This window comes from Triticum aestivum, chromosome 1D, assembly GCF_018294505.1.
Source record: "Triticum aestivum cultivar Chinese Spring chromosome 1D, IWGSC CS RefSeq v2.1, whole genome shotgun sequence".
NCBI classification, from domain to species: Eukaryota; Viridiplantae; Streptophyta; class Magnoliopsida; order Poales; family Poaceae; genus Triticum; species Triticum aestivum.
In genome coordinates this window covers 46,147,320-46,171,066 of record NC_057796.1, presented here as the reverse complement: position 1 = coordinate 46,171,066, position 23,747 = coordinate 46,147,320, and the positions used below count along the sequence as shown (strand labels likewise).

The window sequence follows — 23,747 nt, the reverse complement described above, 5'->3', positions numbered from 1 at the left end:
AATGGAAAACACAAAATTAATGGAAAAATAAAAATTAAAACCAAAAACCCCCCAAACATTTAGTACCGGTTGGTGCTACCAACCGGTACTAATGGTCTACCAGCACCCGGGCCTGGCTCGTGCCACGTGGTGGCACTTTAGCGCCGATTCGTGCCGAACCGGTAGTAGGGGGGAGGGGCTTTAGTCTCCACTCTTTAGTGTCGGTTGTAGAACCGGCACTAAAGGCCCTTACGAACCGGCGCTAAAGCCCGGTTCTGCACTAGTGGTAGCACAGATACAAGGGTTCGTACATCTTGTGTGTCAAATACCAAGCAATATAAATTATACATGCAGAAGCTACAGTCAAGTCTTGCATACAAAGAAGAATAAAGAAAAAACAATTGAACTTCATTTTGAGTAACAACAATGTAACCAAAAATAGCCAGCAAAGACGAAAATCGTTATCATGTACCAAAAATAGACTGGCAAATACTAAAGTGCCCTGCTCACATGAAGTTTTCACAGATCAATCATGTGCCGTGGTCAAGCCATATCTGTTCGGAGAATTAAACCTAAGACTTCAGCTGTGATACGAAAAGGTTTGCACATGCACCATTCTAGCATGCATAGTAGTAAGCATTTCTAGTCAACGTCACAAAATATTGTTGCATTAGATTCCAAGTAGCAAACTCTAGAGTGATAATTATATATTGCCGGTAACAACTTTCACAATATCCATGGAAATATGCCAAGTCTCGGCTATTAGAAGTTGGTGTGCCTCTTTGTACATACATGTTGCCTACCTACTGAATGCAATTTGTTTAAATAAAAGCAAAACCCTGAAAAAGGTTCAAGTACACACCTATGCGCTTCTTTTCTTTATTTACAGATTATCGCCTGAATTCTGTCAATAATGTTTGGACGATGCTGATATTTCAAGAGCACTTTACAGTCTAGCCTCACTTGCCGCGAGAAGACTAATTTAATGAACTCGAAATACCAGAAAACAAAACTAGTACTACTTTTTTTATGAACAAACTATAGTTTCAGCAGAGGAAGTGAAAAGACATTACTGCTAGTCGACAGAATAGTTATGTCAGTATGTTTGTCTTTCATGTCACTTTTAGACAAAATCAATGCAGTTCTTTATGTTTGCATAATTACACATACAATGAGTTTAAGATAGGCTATTTTCAAGATGATGCACTGCTATGGAGCATGGCCTGCAGTTAACAAATGAGTACCATCAAGAGTACAACCGACCTAATAAAACAAATGGACCTTCCTTCCGGCACTGCTTCGTAGTATCTTTCAATGTCCCATGCTACTCAGTTGCTCAGATTCTAACTGTAAAGAGTTAGGTCACTAGTCACTAATAAGACAGATTGCAACTGTAGTGCGGAGGCAAGTTAGAGCTATGAGAACGGCAGCATGCATCGAGTACATACGACCGGAAAACAAGCCAAAGCCTATGGACATCAAAAGCATCAATCTGAAACAATTAGTAAAAATCCGTGAACTTATGGTATCGAAAATGGCGGCCGCGTTGCAGAATCGGGGTCGGCTGCGGCGACGATGGGATGGCGGCAACCGGAGCGGAGTCGTTGTTCAGGCAGTGCTGCCGGCGAGAGATAGGAGTGTCACGGACTATGATCCAGGAGCTCCTATAAAGCGCTGCAAGCGCCCGTTCACGGTCCTGGGGCTTGAAGACGACACGAGTGGGCCGCCCCACAAAACGCGCAGAGCAGTGAACGCAAAAGCTCGCAAAAAATAAAAACCGCGAAAATGTTCCTCTCTACACGTACAAGTGCCACCAACCAGTCGAGATACTTGACACTTGTAGTAACAGCGGCAAGTGCATAATAACAATGCTGCACCGCTATTTTATTGCACATAACGATTCATCTATTGTAGCGCTTAACTTTTTTGAATTATTTGGAAAATAATCATGATTTTGAAAAAAATTCTTCATTTTGGAAGAAAAGTTCACAAACCTGAAAAACGTTCATTGATTTTCAAAAAAATGTTCATCCATCTTGAAAAAATGTTCATCAAATTTGAAAAACATTCATAGATTTTGAAAAGAAAAATCATCAAATTTGAAAAACATTCATCAAATTTGAGAAATGTTCATCAAATATGATAAAAGTTCAGCAATTTTAAAAAATGGTCATAGAATTTGGAAAAAAAATAATGGTTATTGAAAAAAATCAACAAATTTGACAAAAGTTCATAAAATTTGTAAAAAAATCATCAAATTAAAAAAGTTCATCGAATTTGAAAAAAAATCATCGATTTGAAAAAAGTTCATCAGTTTGAAAAAAAGTTCATAGAATTTACAAAAATAATCAACGATTTAAAGGAAAAGTTCATGTATTTGCAAACAATTCAAAAAACCAATATAAAAAACAGAAAACAGAAAAGGAAAAAAAAGGAAAAAACAAAAAGGGAAAAGAAAGACTAAAAGAAGGAGAAAGTTCATTTTTAACAGATCCCGCTGGGATGGCGGGGTGGTTTCTCCAGACTAACTTTGTTAGGTTGGTCTTGGGTTCGAATAATTACCAGCGTGCTTTGTTTTTGCGAGATTAAGCACAGAAAAAGAAAACCCTAGATGGGTCGGCCCAGCTAACGCGCCTGCAAGCGCCAGTTTGCAGAAACAGTAGTAACTAGCGCCTGCAGTGCCAAAAGGGGCTTGCCCTATTATCCAGGCCAGTAATTCTTTCTAGAAACTGCGAGATGAGGCCCAACTATCATTTTTAGGGTAAGATGAGGCCTAATTGTTGGTTTGCTAATTTTGATATTATATTGGTTTAGGGGAGCTCCTAACGGGCGCCTTCAGCGTCGGTTACACGTTCTAGGGCTCGCAAACTTAGCTGGCCCAGGTTGCCTCATTCGCTCGATCTCGGTTGACCGGGCAACTGTTCGCTAGTTGACCGGTAACCGTTGAAAAAAATCCAGCAAAAAATCTAAAAACTTTGTGAATTAAAAAATGTTCGTGAAATTTGAAATAAAGTCCATAAACCTCAAAAAAATAATGAATTCAAAAAAAAGGTTCATAGATTTTGAAAAAGTTCATCAATTAGAAAAACAAGTTCATCAATTCTCAAAAAAGTTCATCGAATTTGAAAAAAAAAGGTTCACCAGATTTAAAATTTTCATCCATTTTGAAAAGTTCCTCAATTTTGAGAATAACTTCATCGATTTTGAAAAAAGTTCATCGAATTATAAAAAAGTTCATCGATTTTGAAAAGGTGCATCGATTTTTTTTAAATCATCAATTTTGGAAAAAGCTCACGAATTTGAAAAAAGGTTCATAAAATTGAAAAACAATTCATCAATTTTGAAGAAAAACTTGCGAGCTTTAAAAAAGAAAGAATAAAAAAGGGAAGAAGATGTACCTAATCACATAAAGTGAAAGTGGTTGGGTTGGTTATCGCGTGTTATGCTGAACCATCGTGGCATGGGTTCGAATCCCATCTTAGGTCGTGTTTTTGCAGCAGTTTAGGGAAAAAATGAAAATGGGTTAGCCCATCGGGGACGAGGTTGAAAGATCGTGAATGTCGCCTAGAGGGGGGATGAACCGGCGCTTTAAAATAATTACGGTTGAGGCTTGAACAAATGCGGAATAAACCTAGCGGTTAATTTGTCAAGCACAAAACCTACAACAACAGGCTCACCTATGTGCACCCACAACTTATGCTAAGCAAGAAAACTACTTAGGTGATAGCAAGATATATGACAAAAACAATATGGCTATCACAAGGTAAAGTGCATAAGTAAAGGGCTCGGGTAAGAGATAACCGAGGCACGCGAAGACGACGATGTATCCCGAAGTTCACACCCTTGCGGATGCTAATCTCCGTTTGGAGCGGTGTGGAGTTACAATGCTCCCCAAGAAGCCACTAGGGCCACCGTAATCTCCTCACGCCCTCGTACAATGCAAGATGCCGTGATTCCACTAAGGGACCCTTGAGGGCGGTCACCGAACCCGTACAAATGGCAACCCTTGGGGGCGGTCACCGAACCCGTACACTTTGGCAACCCTTGGGGGCGGTCACCGGAACCCGTCAAATTGCTCGGGGCGATCTCCACAACCTAATTGAAGACCCCGACGCTTGCCCGGAGCTTTACACCACAATGATTGAGCTCCGAACACCACCAACCGTCTAGGGCGCCCAAGCACCCAAGAGGAACAAGCTCAAGGGTACCAAGCACCCAAGAGTAATAAGCTTCTCAACTTGTAACTTCCACGTATCACCGTGGAGAACTCAAACCGATGCACCAAATGCAATGGCAAGGGCACACGAAGTGCCCAAGTCCTTCTCTCTCAAATCCCACCAAAGCAACTAATGCTAGGGAGGGAAAAGAGAGGAAGAACAAGAAGGAGAACACCAAGAACTCCAAGATCTAGATCCAAGGGGTTCCCCTCACCTAGAGGAGAAAGTGATTGGTGGAAATGTGGATCTAGATCTCCTCTCTCTTTTCCCCCAAAAACTAGCAAGAATCCATGGAGGGATTGAGAGATAGCAAACTCGAAGAAGGTCAACAATGGGGGAAGAACACGAGCTCAAAGGATAAGGTTCATTGGGGAAGAAGACCCCCTTTTATAGGAGGGGGAAATCCAACCGTTATGTGCTCAGCCCGCACACGAGCGGTACTACCGCTCGGGCGGAAGAAGCAGGGAAACGGATCAACAAAACATGAACCTTAGGGTGGTAGTACCGCTTATAAGCGGTACTACCGCTCACCACAGCGGTACTACCGCTCGGCCGGAGCGGTACTACCGCTTATAGGCGGAACTACCGTGCCTTACTGCCGCGCGACTACCGCTGAGCCCGACACAAAAAGAGCAGACCCAAAATCGAGGCGGTAGTAGAGCGGTACTACCGCTTGACGCTACAAGCGGTACTACCGCTGCCGCCGCGGTACTACCGCTGCCGCCGCGGTACTACCGCTTGACGCTACAAGCGGTACTACCGCTGCCACCGCGGTACTACCGCAGGGAGAAAAACAGAACTACCAAAACTTCTTCATATGAGCTCCGAATTGAGCAAACTCAAGCTTGTTGGATAGAGGAAGACGAGTAGCATCAAAATAGAGTAAGAAGAGGCAGGGGAGGTATGCCAACAAATAGAGGAGTAAAACCTCCAACCGAGAAGAACCGGCATAACCTCCAACATCGAAAACATCATAGAAGATGCGAGTGAACTCCGTTTTCGATGAACTCGAGCTTGTCATCAAGATGACCATAAGCTCCAAAACTCACAAAGAGAAGAACCAAACAAGAACCAATAAAGATGATGCAAGGATGCAATGGTTTGAGCTCTCTATGAACGATACGATCAAGCTACTCATCGAGAGCCCCCCTTGATAGTACGGCAATCGATCCTATAACCCGGTCTCCCAACTACCATCATGAGACCGGTAAAATAGAAAACCTATCAAGAGCAAACCTTTGCCTTGCACATGGTCCACTTGAGCTAGATGATGAAGATCTTGACTCCCTCAAGTTGGACCACCTTTCTTGGTTGCGTTGGCTCGATGAAGACTAGTTGATTGCTCCCCCATGCTCCACTATGGGTGAGCCACTCTTCCGCACATCTTCACAAGTCCATTGTCACCACAATGGACGGCAAGCTTCAAGCATTTGATCTCTTCATGATGCTTCACTTGAACTTGCACACCGCAACCTAACCCCACAAAGAACTCTCACGAAGATCATGGGTTAGTACACAAAGCGTAATTGACAATGCTTACCACACCATGGGATCGCTTGATCCCTCTCGGTACATCTTCTACGCTTTGTGAGTTGATCAAGTTGATTCACTCTTGACTTAGTCTTGATCAACCTTGAATCTTTTCAACTCTCTTCTTTTGGATGATGTCTTGAAGATATACATGAATGATCACACAATCTTCTTCTCCAAGACATGCTTGCAATAAGCTCAACTCTCACATGACCAATCTTTGGATAATTCCTTAATAACACCTTGGTCACCACATAAACTCCTTGAAACCAACACATGAACTTCAAGAAATGCCTATGGACAAATCCTTCAAATATAACTCAAGGCAACCATTAGTCCATAGAGATTGTCATCAATTACCAAAACCAAACATGGGGGCACCGCATGTTCTTTCAGAGGTGTATGCGCCCTGTACCGGCTTAGGGCGCCGCATAGGATTTGCCCAAGTTTAGGGCGAAATCACTAATTAAGAGGTATCCTTTTAAATGTCACTCCCACTTTACCAACAAGTGTTGCACTGTATATGCGCCACCTGTCACAACCCGGGGGTTTTCACTTTTGTCATGGATTCTTTTATTCAAAATGTTTTATCTCTTAAATCGTACGTGCAAACCGCGGACCGTTTTCACTGTTGCATTTATCGCGTCAAGATTTTCGGAACTAGATCCCATGTTAATAGGTTTAAACGAACTTGTTTTCACGAAAAAAATCAAGAAGAAGAAAAAACAAGCCGGAAGCACGATCCCCCTTTTCCTTTTTGAGAGGCACAATTATGCTTCTCGCGAAAACAAATTTGTACCTCCACGTGAAGCAAATCTGCTTCTGTCACGTAATTAAGAAAACACACGTTTTCCCCTTTTCGAGAGGCGCAATGCCTTTCGCGGAAGCAAATCCATGTCTCCATGTAAGCAAATCTATACCTCTCATGAAAACAAAACATGTTTTTCCTCTTTCCGTGTGGCATAGTTATGTCTCTCGCAGAAGCAAATCTGTGCCTCCATGAGAAGAAAAATTATGCCTCTCAGGAAGGAAAAAAAATGAGTTTTTAACATAAAAAATCGTTTTTTGTTCAAAACCTAGGAAAAACAGGGCAAAACCAAAAAAGCAAAAACAAAAACTCATCTAAACCCCGAAAATGCGTACAGAAAAATAAAAATATATAATGCCGAGGGAGTGCCCAACACGCAACACGTGGCGGTGGCCGTGTCCACCAAAAATGACCCTTCAGGGGCTCCTGCAAGGGGTACCCCTCAGTTAGTTGCTCCCGGTTTATAGATGCGCCCATATGTCTTGCTTCAAGCGAGACAAATATAATTTTAGAATTCTCACATAACTTTATTAATGCATAATGTTCATATGTAAAAGGGTATCATCATACGGACTACCCAACCAACCATGGCGTGCTATGTCTAGATTTTTCTTTTGAGAAATGTCCTATGTCTTGATTACATAACTTGTCGGTTTCTTAATTGTACTTTGCTAGACTTGTTTGTTTAAGGTTGTGTGCATCTTAGCTATGCAGAGGCCATGTGTCGCTCATTATGTTTTGTATTCACTTGATGCTACAGTAAGAGTAAATAAAAGCGTTCTTTTATCGAAAAATGTCTTGATTACATGCGAACTTGGCGAGAATCAAGTGTGACGAATCGTTTGCTCGCCTGACGCGACTTGGTAATGGGCAAGCCCAGTAGTACTTAGTTTGTTTGTTTCCTCAGTTCATTCCTTGATTTCTTGAATTCTATTTTTTTACTTTTTGTTATATTAAAAAAACTAAAGTACATATATTTCAAAATATATTTAAATTTGAGAAAATATTTGCATTAAGAAAATGTTGATGGTTTCAAATTTTGTTTCAAGACATATTTGAAAAACACTAACACATATTTGAACAATCATATTTTGGAATATGTGTCTGAAAAAATATTAATCATGCATTTGAAAAATGTTAAGCATGCATAAAAAATATTTTCCAATGTATATGAAAAATGTACAACGTGCATGAAAGAAAGTAGACTTAAACATATACATATGGAAAAAAATTAATCACGTAATTAGAAAATGTTAAATGTGTATGAAAAAATGTTCCTCATATATACAAAAAAATGGAAAAAGTGTATGCAAAAAAGTAGACATAAAAAAACTTGCATATAGAAAAATGTTAATCATGTATTTACATAGTGCGAAACATGTATAAAAAATGTTCCGGATGTGTACAAAAAAGGTGGAATTATTTTGAAAAAAAGTAGAGTTAAAATGTGTATATAAAAAATGTTCCTGATGTATAGAAAAAAGTTCCAAACTGTATGAAAAAAATAGACATCAAAACATTATATTCTATAAAGTGTTAATAGTGTATTTTTAAAATGTTACACGTGTATATAAAAATGTTTGATGTATAAAAAATGTGTAGAATATCTATGAAAAATGATTCACATAAAAAATGATCAACATGTACATAAAAAATGTTTCTGATGTATGCGAAAAATGTCTCATGTATTTGAATAAAATGGTAAACATGTATGAAAAAATTATTCTTCCTATATGAAAAGAGAAAGAAAAAAATGATGAAAACCAAAGAAAGAAACAAAGTAAAACAAAAGAAAACCATGAAAGCTGAAAAAGAGAAGCAAAGCAAAAGTGCAAAAGAAGGAACACCCCCCAAAAAAGAAAAGCAAAGCAAAAGTGCAAAAGAATGAAAAAAAATTGTGAAAACAAAGAAAGAAATAATGAAAAACAAAACAAAACTGACGAAAACCAAAAAAGGAAAAAAAAACAAGAAAGGAAAAAAACTTGTAAAAGCAAGCAAAACAAGCCCAAGAAAACCAGAGAGATAGATAAAGAAACAAAGAATGTCGGTGAAAACCAAAGAAAGAACAAAAGGGAAAAGGGAAAAACTAATATCACTGTAGAACGACATTAAAACCTAAGAAAGAGGAAAGAAGAAAAGGAAGAAAACAAAGAAACCCAAAAAAATAAGAAAGATAGGAAAACGAATAAAAACCAAAGAAAACAGAAGAACACATAAAAAGAAAGAAAATAAAAATCCCGATGAAAACCGTAAAACACACACAAAAAAAGCAAGAAAGAGAAAATTGATGCAAGCTTTACTTGGGGAACTAATAGATAAGGAGAAAAAAAGAAAAACTAACCGGGCAACGAACGAACCCGAACGAGCGAGCGAGCAGCAAAAATACAGTAACACAGGATGGCCCAGTAAACTACAGGAGGGAGAAACCTTCATGTGATGCTAGCTTACGGCTTGCGCAAGGCGAGATATAGTCCTAGTATGTGTTAAGTTCAGGTTATACTGTCTATTCAAGCCTGCAGAAACAAGACCCAATGTTCTATTACATGTGAAATTTCCAAGTTCAAACAAAACACCATTTATGTTGATAAATGTTGTTTTGTTTGAACTTGGAAATTTCACATGTAATAGGACATGACACTCTAACATTCTGTATTTTTTCAGATTTTTTTGAAACTTAAAAGCATCGTTTCAACATGGTTTTCACCGGTTTGGATCAAAACTTGGTTTTCATGTGATATTCTCTCTAAGCAAGCAATGTGGCCAAATGGGCTAAAAAGTGGGTCTGGAGAGACTTCTAGTAGTGTGGTCAAACTAAAAAAAAGAGCAATGTGGCCAAATGGGCTAAAAAGAAGAAATTTCCTAATGTAATTAGTGCTTGGTTGTAATTCTCTTAATCTGCAATGAGCTTTTGAAAATCTTGTTGATGAGTAGTCTCATGCAATTAACTATTAAGCAGTTGATAAGGAGGGGACCTTTTCATCCTAGGGCTGACTCCTATTCTGCACTGCCCCGTCTCAGTAAAATAAAGGGCTCACACCTGATCAGTGCTTCGCTACGCTCAGTCCAGGGCCCATTTCAGCAACCGCAACCATGTCTATCCAAGTCGAGCTCGGAGTCACAGTCTAGACCGCCGCGAAGCACATCAGCGTCGAAGGTGAGCAGAACGTCGACGACATCAAGGCCTGCCCGGAGGCACTGGAGGACATGGAGGATGGCGGCACGGAGGTGACGCCGCCCAAGCCTGCGGGGCCGGCCTCGCTGGACGACGTCGGCACGCTCCAAGGCACATACATCTCCAAGTTATGCATGTTTGGGGGGAGGGGCAATGGCCCCCTTTGCCCCCCATGAAGCTCCTCTACTGCCAGGCAACCTGCTGGTTCTAATCGCACTGCTTACCACGGCCGTGGCAATCAGTTTGATCTTGTTCACTGTATGGTCTCGTTTGAATTCATTTAGGTTATCATTCACTATCACTACTGGAATCAGCTTCTTTGTCGTCCGCCATGGCGGACGGCAAAGGCATAGATCACAGACGACATAATTCTTTGCCGTCCGCTAGCGGACGGCAAACTGTCCGGATGAACGCGTGCCAGCAAAGGATTACGCCGTCCGCCATCCGAGGCCAGCAGACGGCAAAGACAGTGGACGGCAGTGCGGTGGCGTGAGAGCCGTTAGGGGGTTAACGACGCTCTTTGCCGTCTGCCAGCGGACGATAAAGAGTCAAAGATCTTTGCTGTCCGCTGACGGACGGCAAAGAGCCCAGCTAGGCAGCACTGGGAAGCTACCACGTGTCCAGATATGCCGTCCGCCAGCAGACGACAAAGAGGTTTGAATCTTTGCCGTCTGCTGGCAGACGGCATAGCTGGTCACTTTGCCGTCTGCCAGCAAACGGCAAAATGACCAAATAGGCAGCCAGTGTTCCCAGTTGGAACAGGTGACTGCCACATGTCCTCTTTGCCGTCAGCTAGCAGACGGCGAAGAGGCTATATATCCCTTGTTTTTATTTAAATCCCGTTAATTAGACATGGTTTCAAACACAGATATGCATGCATACATATCCAACAGCATGTCCAACAACATATTTCATCCAATCCAACAACATAGTTCAACAAAGTCCAATATCCATATATACATAACCAGAAACAAGTTTCCAACAACATATCCATATAGACATACATATCCAAACAAGTTTTCATAAACAACAAGGAAGCACCAGAAGAATAGTACACTCCATGAATCCAAGCTTCCTCATGTAAAGCAAATCTGCAAATTGGGAAAGATGAAATTTAGAAGAAGAAGAAGAAGAAGAAGACTAGTTAGAAGAAGAAGAAGAAGAAGACTAGTTAGAAGATGATGATGAAGAAGAAGAAGACTAGTTAGAAGAAGAAGAAGAAGATTTTTTTTCTTCTCTTTCTTTTTCTCCTCTCCTCTTCTTTATCTTCTTCTTCTTCTAACTAAGGTAGGTAAAAATGTCATTTTATTGCTAAGCTAGGTAAAAATGCTAAGTGTAGGTCATTTTAGAGCTAAGGTAGGTAAATAGGTCATTTTAGAGCTTAGTAAGGTTATTATGTCATTTTCGAGGAAAATGAGCTAAGTCTATATCATTTTGGAGCTAACAAAGATTATCATGCCATTTTTACCTAAGTATGTCATAAATGAACTGAATAAGCTAAGTATAGCTTATTTTTTATCTAACTTAGGTAATTATGCCATTTAGGAGGAAAATAAGCTAAGTATCCATTTGTAAAGCAAAACACTAGAGAAAACTTACCCTCATCACAATAAATGTGATGAAGATCGCAACTAAGGTAACAATTGATCCAACGGCATAATGATACCAAGCCTCATTATCAATGGCATATTTTCTAATCTTCTTAAGCTTCAGGCGCATTGCATCCATCTTCAAGCGCATTGCATTCGTCTTCATCTTGTGATCATCGATGGCATCAACAATGTCATCTTCTCTTCTTCAATTCTTTTAATTTTTTCTTTCAAATACTCATTTTATTTTTCAACTAAATTTAACTTCTCGACAAGAGGGTCCGTTTCAAATTCCGGTTCACATACCTCCTAGATTAAAATATCTCTATGTCAACTTGATGACCATAATTGTCATAAATGCGAAATGCAACAAATAGTTATGAAAGAGAATTTACCACATCCGAATCATAAAGTGGGCGAGGGCCGACCGGGCGGAAATCAAGACCATGGCACTATGTATAAGAAACAATCATACAAAGTAAGAAAATTATAAATACCAACTATATAAATCATACAATCATACAAATAACTATATAAATCAAGTACAACATAAAAATTTGAATACCTAATAATCATTATCGGTAATGACGTGCTCGTCATCATCATTAATAAAAGCATCATCATCATCACTATCGCTAATGACGTGCTCATCATCATCATTAATAAATGCATCATCATGTGGAAGGCCACCTTTACGTAATCGTTCAAGCATTGACATGTCATCTACAGCAGTAACTTCTTCTTCTTCCGGCTCTTCTTGTTCCGGCTCAGGGGCGAAGTCGGATTCACTATCGTTGTCTACTTCAATGTTCTGGGGTGGAGTAGAGCGGTTCTTGAAACATTTTTTTGGAAAGACGTGTTTCTTGGAAGAATTCTCCTTCGTCATATGTGTCTTGGTTAATGTGAGGTTCATAATCCTTTTCATTGGGGGGAGGTGGTCTAACACGTGGCGACACTTCATAAACGACGTCCCAACCACTGAGATTTGGATCAGTTTGACAGGCCCACGGTAGATAGAAAACTTGGGTTATCTGTTGAGCCGTAATATAGACATCGGGAACATCCAAATGGGTGCTTTGTTTGATTTCGACTAGCCCTATATGTTCATGAGTCCTTCTAGTCTCCCTCGGCTGGAACCAATAACATCTGAAGACTACGACGTTTGGTGGGTTTTCACCATAGAATTCAAGTTCATAAATTGCTTCAACTCTTCCATAATACTCGATACCTCCTTCGCCGATAGCAGAGACACAACAATTTGTAGACTTTCGGTCGGCCATAGATAGCTCTTTGCCATAGGTACGAAAGCGATACCCGTTGATGTCGTATTTGTCAAATGAACGGACCTTATAGTCAAAACCATTAGCTACTTGTCTCAATTCGGCATCCATAATCTCTGAATTAGCCTACAAGTTTAATACGAAAGGATTGTTGCATTAGTCGAAAATTAGCCAAAGAAAAGAAAGGGTCTAATGGAAATTACCCTTTTTTGAACCAAGAGATGAACCGGGATGTTCGGCTCCTTGTTTTGCCAGAAGCTCATACTCTTCGACGGAATCCTTTTGGATCACCGCTCCATACGAGAATATGGCGACGTATCGACTGCATAAAATATCCAGGAATAAGAGAAGTTCAAAGGAATTAGAAGTTGTGAAACAATATACCAAGATCTTACTCGATGTATGGCCGCACTTCTCTTAGGTTGTTGAAGAGATACAGCGAAATGGTCCGCCATTCTTCAACATCCAACCTTACTGGTTTCCAACCACTGGCTGGTGCGAGATTCCCTTTGAATAGGCTGAGGTTGGATTGACCCTTTTGAGGTTCGTCAGCATTGTACCGAGGCTTCGGATTATGCAAATGACGATTTTTGGCTTCGTAGTGTGCTGTCACGAAGTTTGCCGCCTCCTCAGTGATGAATGCCTACGCCATCGATGCTTCTATTCTACGTTTATTTTTTACATTTTGCTCGAAGCGTCTTCTGCATCCTCTCAGTTGAGTAGCACCAACGATTTTGCACGGGCCCCCTCAATCGTGCCTCGGTCGGGAGATGCAAAATCAAGTGTTGCATTGGATTAAAGAAGCTTGGCGGAAAGATCTTCTCTAACTTGCAGATCAACTCCGGTGCCAACTGTTCCATTTCTTCTAGGAGGCCAGGCGATAGTTCTTTCGCACAAAGAACACGGAAGAAGTAGCTCAGCTCTGCCAGTACTAGCCATTCATCCTCAGGGATGAAGCCACGCAACATCACTGGCATTATCCGCTCAATCCATATGTGCCAATCATGACTTTTTAGACCAAATATTTTCAATTTTTGAAGATTCGCTTCCCTCTTTAGATTTGCTGCATACCCATCGGGGAACATCAACTGCATTTTCACCCACAAAATAATTTCCTTCATAGCTGGCCTTCCAAGATTGAACCATGCCTTTCGCTTCTTCCAATTCCCCTTTCCTTTCGGCTCTTTCATGTTTTGTAAAGGTCTATCACATAGCTCCTCTTGATCGAATCTAGCCTTAGTATTATCCTTTGATTTCCCCTTTATGCCGAACAATGTACCAAAAATGGCTTCGGCGATATTCTTTTCAGTGTGCATCACGTCGATGTTGTGTGGGCAAAGGAGGTCTTTGAAGTAAGGCAGACCCCAGAAGCATGTCTTGTGAGTCCAGGCGTGTTCCTTATTATACCCCTTGAAATACCCTGGACGCTCTGGATCTGGCTCGAGAGCGTTTAACTGATCTAGGGTCTGTTGGCCTGTCAACGCAGGTGGTGCAGAGTGTTTGACAACTCTACCTTTGATGAAGTTCTTCTTGTCTTTCCTGAACTTATGGCCAGGATGTAGAAACGGTCTATGCAAGTCGAAGTAACTATACTTGTGCCCTGCCGTCAGCCAACGAAACTCAAGAGCTCCCTTGCATGTGGGGCACGGGAACCTTCCATGCACACACCAGCCAACGAATAGCGCATACGCCGGCAAGTCATGCGTCGAGTACATGTACCAGGCACGCATTATGAAGTTCTGTTTGCTAAAGGCGTCGTATGTCTTGAACCCATTATCCCAAGCTTCTTGCAATTCGTCCTTAAGCGGATGCATGTACACATTCATATTCTTCCCCGGATAGTTGGGCCCTAGAATTATCAATGTCAGGAAAATGTTCTTTCTTTGCATAATCTGCCCGGGGGGAGATTGAGTGGAATGACAAACACGGGCCAACAACTGTATGGGGTTGCCATCTGACCAAACACTGAACCCATCTGTGCTGACGGCGACTCGAGGATGCCTTGGATCTGCCTTTTTTCCTTATGTAATTCATCGAAGCACTTCCACGCTTCACCATCCGATGTGTGCACCATCATCACATTCCCATCTGCATCTAGTTCGGTTCTTTTGCCCGTTTTGTGCCATGTCATCTGTCTGGCCGTCTCTTCGACCATGAAAAGACGTTGAAGTATTGGTATGATTGGCATATACCGAAGAACATTAACGGGTATTTTGGTCTGCGTCTTCTCACCCATACCGTTGTCTACCACAACATACCTGGAAGAATTGCAAATGGGACAATAGTTCAAGTCCTCATACTGAAGCCTAAATAAGACACATCCTTTCTCACAGGCATGTATCTTCTCACAGGGCATCTTAAGAGCATGAAGGATTTTGTCTGACTGGTACAGGTTTGGAGGTAGCACATGGCCTTTGGGTAGAAATCGTCCGAATAGTGTCATCATCCCGTCGTAGCATTCTCTGCCCAAGTTGAATTGAGCCTTCATAGCCATTATTTGTGAGATGGCATCCAGCTGACAAAGCTCAGTGTGCTCGTGGAGAGGACGTTTTGAGGACTCAAACATTTCAGTGAAGGCCTTTGCAGATTCCTCCATCTCTTCGTCCGAGTCCCGAGCGTCGTCAAACTCTTGCACCATGTATGCGGTCCCGGTACCATGCTCGTTGGTGCGACGATGAACCTCGGCTCTGGCACGTTGGGCAGACTCACCATGTAATGTCCAGACCGTGTAACCAGGCGTAAAACCAAACTTCTGAAGGTCTTTACTCATTTCAAGCTCGTCCCTCTTTTTATAGTTGTCGCAACGGGCACAGGGGCACATTTGCAAATGCGGCTCTAACAAACCCCTTGGTTTTTGTTAACCATTCCTCAGTCCAAACTTTCTGACTAGTGTAACCGGTGTACATCCATGCACGATCACTCATGTTGACTTCCTACTGGACACACAAGAAATATATACATAATTAAGCAAACCATATCCATCAGTTAATGGAGTTTGTCAGTTTTATTACGTCCATGCAACCTACACGCTAATAGGTAAAGATAGGTCCTAATCCCACCCGAGTATGTGTAGATTGGGTTCGTTTTCCCATGCTCTGCTCCGGATCCGACGCAAAATTTCGGCAGCACCTCCCTGCTGTTCTCCTGATACACGTCTCGGCAATAAGCAGAGAGGATGTGTACCCGGAGAACAACAAGGAGGCACTGACGAAATTCTGCATCGGATCCGGAGCAGAGCATATGGGAAAACGAACCCAATCTACACATACTCGGGCTGTCCATGGATAACGTTGGACAATTCGAAAGAATCACGATTATAAATATGCAAATGCATGCATATTTATAGATGTAACCCTTTCGAACGGGAGACACATAGTGGTTACGCATACTGATGATTGACACCTATAGCTAGCAAGTTTCATCGGCACGAAGACCAGAACAGAGCAAATGAAGGGGGGAGGAGGAGATATCATTTGTGCTCACCAACGAACGCATGGGGAGAGCTCATCGAACACCAGACCCTCGCAGCGACGAAATAACTGCACATTTAAATCGAAAGATGAATAACATAGCAATTTTGTTTCTTCCGTCGACCTAACTAAATTTTTACAACAGGCTCAGCGGGTTAGGGGGTCCTTCTACTCCTCTTCTTCTCCCTCCTCTTCCTCCCTCCTCCTCCTCCTTCTACTCCTCTTCTTCTTCTAAACTAAAACTAATCTAAACTAAAACTAATCTAAAATAAACTAAAATAAAATAAACTAAAACTAAACTGAAAATAAAACTAAACTAAAACTAAAACTAAAACTAAAACTAAAACAGAAACTAAACTAAAAGAAACTAAAAAAACTAAACTAAAAAGGGGGGGAGAACAAACCTGCAGGGGATCGCCGGTGGAGGGCGAGGTCGGCCGGTGCGGTGGGGCGGCGCAGGGGCCGCGGGAAGGAGGGCGGCAGTGGGGCGGCGGGGCGCAGGGCCGCGGGGAGGGGTCCGGCACCGGGGCGGCCCGGCGCAGGCCTCTCCGACGACGGGGCGCGGGGGCGGGGGGGAGGGCTGGACGGGGGCGGGGGCTGGGTCCGGGGGCCGGGGCTGGCGGGCGGCGACGGCAGAGCGGCGGGGGAGGAGAGAGGCGGGCGCGCGGGATCGAGGGAGACAGAGAAAGAGAGAGAGAGGGGAGACGGCTCGGCCCGTTAAGTGGGCCTTCTTTGCCGTCCGCTAGCAGACGGCAAAGAGGGCGGCCATTTAGGGCTGGCCCACGTCTCATCTTTGCCGTCTGCCGGCGGACGGCAAAGAACCTGACCTAGCCACATCATGCCCTGTGGGGCCCACCTGGCCCTTTGCTGTTTGCCTTCTACCTCCTTGCCGTCAGCTGGCTGACGGCAAAGAAATAGCGGACGGCAAATAGACTTTTTTCCATCTGCACATTCTTTGTCGTCCGTTATGTGGAAGCGGACGGCAAAAGAGGCTCTTTACCGTCAGCTGGTGGACGGCAAAGAGGTGGCAGACGGCAAATTACTGGATTCCAATAGTGTATATGGGATTACGGTGCTCACTGCTAGCTAGGCATTTTAAATTCTGGAGTTCTATGTTATTTCATCTCACACTTGTTTTCTTCTAATCCCCAGTTATGGAATCCGATGAGGATTTTGAGCAGCAACCCATGCAGCTTGATCTTCAGTATTTTTTATCTTTCGTGCATTGGTTTATGAAGTTAACAAATCGACCGAAACTCACACGTGCGAGGAAGTGTTCGTGGCATCGCTTGTTGTACATATTGACACAAGAATCATGTTAATTTTCTTCGATGCACACCATGATTACACATATACTCCAGCTTTACATGATTCATGTGTCAATATATACACACAGTAATTACTCAGCTAGATTTATAGTGTACATTTGTTTGGATTTTTCTGCCTGCCGTGATTCCTTCTCACTTAAAGTGCAAGGATTAAAAATAAATTTTAACAAGAACAAATTATTCTGCTTTGAAAGAGCCAAAGAGGAACAAGATGCATATAGACAATTGTTCAGTTGTGAAATGAGATACTTGCCTTTCAGTTACCTCGGAGTCCCAATTCACCATCGAAAGCTTACAAATAAAGAATGGAAATGCATTGAGGATCGATTTGAAAAAAAACTAAGTTGCTGGAAGGGCAAGCTTATGTCTTATGGAGGTCGGCAGGTGTTAATAAACTCAGTACTAACTAGTATGCCGATGTTCTTATTATCTTTCTTCGAAGTATCTGTAGGGGTGCGGAAAAGATTAGATTTCTATCGATCTCGTTTCTTCTGGCAAAGCGATGAAGTAAAGAAGAAATACAGGCTTACCAGGTGGGATATTATTTGCAGACCAAAGGACCAAGGGGGGTTTGGGATTGAGAACTTGGAGATGAAAAATAAATGCTTATTAAGTAAATGGCTATTTAGGTTATCGGTTGAGACCGACGGCATGTGGGCTCAGATTCTTCGTAACAAATATCTAGTCTCAAAGTCTCTGGCCCAGGTACCGTCAGACCTAACGACTCACCATTCTGGAAGGGGCTAATGAGAATAAAGGATGCCTTTTTTCATAGAGCAATTTTTTTGGTTGGAGATGGTACTACAACGAGATTTTGGGAAGATACATGGTTAGGGGAGACGTCCTTGGCCTTGCAATATCCTGCTCTGTATAATATTGTACAGCGTAAGGAGGTTTACATTGATACAGTATTACAGTCATCCCCGCTGAATATCCAGTGCAGGAGATCCCTAGTGGGCGAGAGGTGAAACGCTTGGTTGCATCTTGTGCGAAGGTTGATGGATGTTCAACTTTCTAACCAGCCTGACCTATTTCACTGGAAAATAACTAAGAACGGGGTTTTTATGGTAAAATCGCTGTACTTGGATCTGATTGATTCTGGCCAAATCGCGAGATCTATTCATATTTGGAAAATTAAAGTTCCGTTGAGAATCAAGATATTCATGTGGTTCGTCCATAAGCAAGTGATTCTCACCAAAGATAATCTGCTTAGGCGCAGTTGGGTAGGCAATTCACATTGTTGTTTCTGTCAGAATGATGAAACGATACAACATCTTTTTATCGATTGCCCTCTCGCTAAGCTTCTATGGCATACGATTCATATAGCCTTTATTATAAGCCCTCCAGTTAGCATTGACATGTTATTTGGGACATGGCTTACTGGAGTGGAATCAGTTACTGCACTGTGAAACTTTTCATGATGAACTTTTTCATAAAATGGCGGCATGCATCCTTTTGATGCAGAGGCCAGGGTTTGTCCTCCTTTAAAAAAAACTAACTTGAGACATTTACAAGGAAAACAAAACTAGTGCTCATAAATGGTGTTTTGTTTGAACTTGGAAATTTCACATGTAAATAGAACATCACTCTTGACATTCTGTATTTTTCTTATGATTTCTTTGAAACTTAAAAACACCGTTTCAGCATGGTTTTCACCGGTTTCTATCAAAATTTGGTGTGATATTCTCCCAAAGCAAAATGGGCTAAAAAGTGGGCCTGGATAGAGACTTCTAGCAATGTGGTCAAATTAAAAAAAGAAAGCAATGTGATCAGACGAACTAAAAGGCGGATCTTGATCTTGTTACACATCTTACTACAAGCTCCAATATTTAGCATAGCAGCGAACCCCTATACTGCAGATGATATATTGAGTCTGTCTAAACAAAAACATGATATATTGAGATTGATGGCAATCATAATAATAGCATGAACTAGTACTAAGGAAGATGACAGATCAAAATCACCAAGTGCAGAATAATACATTCCTAAAATGAGACAGCCCCTTCTGTTCCTTGCAGACCTCATCTTGTACCACCAAATACAGAATAGACCTACCCTAAGCACCACACTAAACATTCGATCCCATGAACATCTTCCCTTTCACACCACCCAACTACAGCGACCATCATCCACACGGTTCAGTAAGAAATATAGTTCAGGGCAAAGTCTTAACACCACCACCCACAGTGAGTGGCCTTTTGTACACGCAAAGAGCGAGCTACCGGTTTTCGCCGCTCGCAAGCCTGGAACTGGAACCTGCTCGGCCGGGACTTGGTCATCCTGGCCATGCCGTACGACTCGTCGTTGTCGTCCCTCTTGGCGTTGCGGAACGCGGCGCAGCCGGCGACGTAGACGATGATGAGGATGATGAGCACGACGATGTTGATGATGGCCACCTTGCGCCAGCTCTTCTTGATGCCGGCCAGGACGCCGGCCTTGCACGAGTCGCACTGGAAGCATAGCGTCTGCTGGTCGTTGCTCCATTTGAGGCAGTCGGGGTCGGTCACCACGGTGGGGACGCCGGGGTTTGCGCTCCAGTACGTCTCGTTGTTGTAGGTGAAGGCGCACGATGTCGGTGGCTTGCAGCATCCGGACTGTGATTGGCAGTTGCAGAATGGTGTTAGTATCCCGAGGAATCACACAAGTAATCTGAACAGCATACTGAGAAATTCACTTATGTAGATACAAAATAAAATAAAAAAAACTTCATTTCTGTAGACCCAAAATGAGTTGTACAGCTTAAACTTTATGGACAGTACAGAAAAGGATATTGCAACAAAATGCATTTTTGTGTGAACTGTTGTAGTTGTTAAGTTGGGTAGGTGCAATATTACAGGTCATCAGCTTGGGCTGAAGTTTTGAGATCCCAATTAACTGACCAAGATGAAACTTAACTATATCGTTTGTTGGTGAGCCTGTGGACATATCATTCATTAACCTGAAATACTCAACTCTCTGGACTGAAGTTCATTCATACTGCATGTACATTAATGTAATAGGAGTTCCAACTACAATGGTGTATTATTGTTAGCTCGATGCTGCAATGTACAGTCAAATAATTGAAATGTTACAGACAATAATTGCATAGAAAATAATATATCTGCAAGCATAATTTGTACACCCACCATGAACACAACTACCACAGCAGTAAACTAAGTATAGTTCCCAATGAGGCTCGTACACAAGGTGGATCAGTATGGAGATCATATTTATCTATTTGTCACCACCTAGACCTCCAATGAAGACAAACATATACCAGCTACAAACACATATTGAATAGTGTTGATCTTGATATCCTATTACCAAACACGAAATTGTCCACACCAGCTCAATTTAAAACCAAACATATGAGATGCTCCATAACATGCCTATGCCTATATGTGCGTGCACCGGAGAAAACAAAGCCATATCCAACCTGGTATTGAAAAACGATGAACCCACCACCCCAACGTATGCTTTCATGGGCACGGTACCCGCCTACTACAAATTATGTGTGCCCATGTGCATTAAACTGCACACAACTTGACTCAATAATTCAATAATTACTTCTCCATAGAATCAGATGTATGCAGACATGGGCAACAGCTAATCTGCATTAGAATACAGAGATGCAGCCCATAATGCACTAGCATATGGACCCTAGGGGAAAAAAGAATCACAGGGGCAGTGGTGTTTTTTTTTTTCCAAACCATTGCATTGGCTCTGGAAGATTATAGCAGAGGAAAAGAACAAGCAGCCTGGCAGGTATGGAGAAGACAGCACAGAGAACACCAGGACAAGAAGCAAGGCAGCTAACTATGCAAGGCTTCCATGGTCCAGTTCCAACTCTGAAATGAAATGTGGCACCGGGCATCTCTGGCTTTTGGCTGTCCTCATCACACCATGGTGTCGTCCTGATCCCTCAATCATACAAATATCCTGGTCCTCCATGCCGGTTTGGCATCCGAAAAAGCCAGGAAAATGACCTTATCCTCAGCATCACCACACACAGGGAGATTCTACTTATTACCACCGCGACGCGATAGTGTCAACTCATAGTAGTCCCTGGACTGGAGAGGGAAGGCAACTGACATAGACCAGGAATCAAATTGACCATTCAGTCAATCCTTAGTGCTTAAGGCACTAGTAGAATCTGAGATTGCTCCATGCAGAAAGAACAAACTTTGTGTTAGTTGTTCACATCAGCCAAAGAAAACATCCTTTAAACACTTTCTTTTCCAAAACATAGTGCCTGATGGTAACAATCCTTGATGATCTGGAGCCCCAAATCACCCCCACAAAGTGTCTCTACTTACGGGCACGCATCGAATAATCGCATAACCGCGGCGAAGATCCTTTTTCTGTGTTGTCAAGCAATTCCATGGACGAACCAATTAAAGCTTAAAAAGACTGCTTTTGGAGAAAGGTGCTGGATGGGAGGCTGCTAATTAGTTGTTTTTCTCTCCTAGCTGGTTTTTGCCCCAAATCAGGGAGAAGCAAAAAGGTTGCAGGATTAACAATTTTTCTCAAAGGTCGGGCATGACTTGCTAAGCAAAAGGGGGGCTGATGGTAAAGGGGGCAAGCAAGGTTCCTCTCGAGATCCACATGGTACTACCAAGTAGCAGTAAACTGGAATATCCTCCCTAAACAGTGTGAGAAAACTCAAACTGAATCAATAATTCCAGCAGAACTCAAAGCAAATTGCAGAAATAAGCAGAGCAGATTAGTACTAGGATATAGCTTATCCTCCTAAGTAGAGTGTGCATTAAAATCCCCCCACACAAAAAGAAAGAACATCTGTAGCAGGAAAAATCCCCAAATTTCCTGATTGGCACTGGGGGATTGCCAATAGAATCGCATGGAAATATTGTGCGAGGCAAGAAGGAAGTGAATCTTGGGAGCAGGGGAGAAGGGGAGGGGGCCGGCGGACCTGAATCGGGGAGAGGTTGCGGCCGTAGAACATGACGGGGGGCTCGGTGACGAGCATGCCGGTGTTGTGGTCGCGGGCGGGGCGGCGCATGGAGGCGCATGCGCGGCCGTCGCGGAGGCATGCGCTGATGGTGGCCCAGTACTCCGGGTCGGCGACGCGGTTGCGGAGCCATCCGTTGTAGTCGGAGAGCTGGTACTCGAGGAAGCGGCGGTTCATGACCACCTGGCCCTCCCCGCGGTCGGTGACGGCGAAGGCGAAGACGATGAAGAAGAGCAGCGCGACGACGATGAAGAACATGGCGAAGAGGTAGATGCGGAGCAGCCAGGTCTGGCGGTAGCAGGCGCCGGCGAAGCCCATGAGGGAGACGACCATGACGGCGAGGCCGATGATGATGATGGGCCACTGCAGAAAGCGGATGCAGTCGGTGGAGTTGGCCCGGGACGCCAGCCAGATGCCGCCCCCCAGCACCGGGATCGACGCCAGGAAGGTGATGAAGTTCACCACCCCCAGCATCTTCGACCCGCCGCCGTGCATCTTCTTGCTCTTCCTCCTCCTCCTCCGACGACGACTCCCTCCCCTCCCTCCCGAGCTGCTTTCTTGGCTCCGCTCTGCTCCTCGGAGGTCCCTGCTTCTTGTCTTCTCTCTGCTGCCGTTTGGTGTGGGCGTGGGAGAGAGAGGGGAGGGGACTGGGCTGGCTTTTAGCGAGCTGAAGGGCAGCGGCAGCAGCAGCAACGGCAGCAGAAGAAGCGGAAGCAGAGTGTGGGTCACGTGTACGCGGCGGTGTCCATATTATCCGTAGTAGTATTTGGGCGGTTGCTTTCGTCCGTATATACGGCTTCGGGTCTACTGTCTACGTCTACGTAGTAGCAATCCACTGATCAGTTTTGGGATTTTTGGGCCAAAGGGAAGCATGACCACATGATGATTTGAGACTTTGAGAGTGTTACTATCGGGCAACTATATAGTACTCCCTCCGTTTCTAAATATTTGTCTTTCTAGACATTTCAAACAGACTATCACATACGGATGTATGTAGATATATTTTAGAGTGTAGATTCACTTATTTTGCTCCGTATGTAGTCATTTGTTGAAATATCTAGAAAGACAAATATTTAGGAACGGAGGGTATTAATTTGGAAGAGCTAGGTTTGGTGTGGGTTTTTTTCCTTTCAGCAGTGTGGTGGTTGCACGCCTCTATGATTGCTCCCCCGGGCATCATCTTGTGTTTGAAAATTGGTGGCAAAATTTGTTGATTTTTCCAGTGGCGAAATGCTACAAGTTTCGGGCGTGTCGAGAAGAACCCGGTTGCTGATAAGGACATGATGAGGAAGACATGTCGGTTACACAACAATTTGACAAAAAAAGTTTTTTTTAAACGGTGGACATCATTGGATGTCAAAATCGGAGCTCAGAACCGGTTACACAACAATCTGATGGCGGTTTCCATAATGAAACGGCGAGGAGG

General features: G+C 43.0%; 1 protein-coding gene across 1 annotated transcript; it reads right to left on the bottom strand.

Moving 5' to 3' along the window:
• Positions 1-19,240: 19,240 nt before the first annotated feature.
• Positions 19,241-23,063, bottom strand: LOC123180196 (tetraspanin-3). The gene is made up of 2 exons (XM_044592166.1): positions 22,283-23,063; positions 19,241-19,967 (listed from the first exon to the last, which is right to left on the bottom strand). The coding sequence occupies exons 1-2, from the start codon at positions 22,814-22,816 to the stop codon at positions 19,542-19,544; spliced, it is 960 nt and encodes a 319-aa protein (XP_044448101.1). The 5' UTR covers positions 22,817-23,063; the 3' UTR covers positions 19,241-19,541.
• Positions 23,064-23,747: the final 684 nt, after the last annotated feature.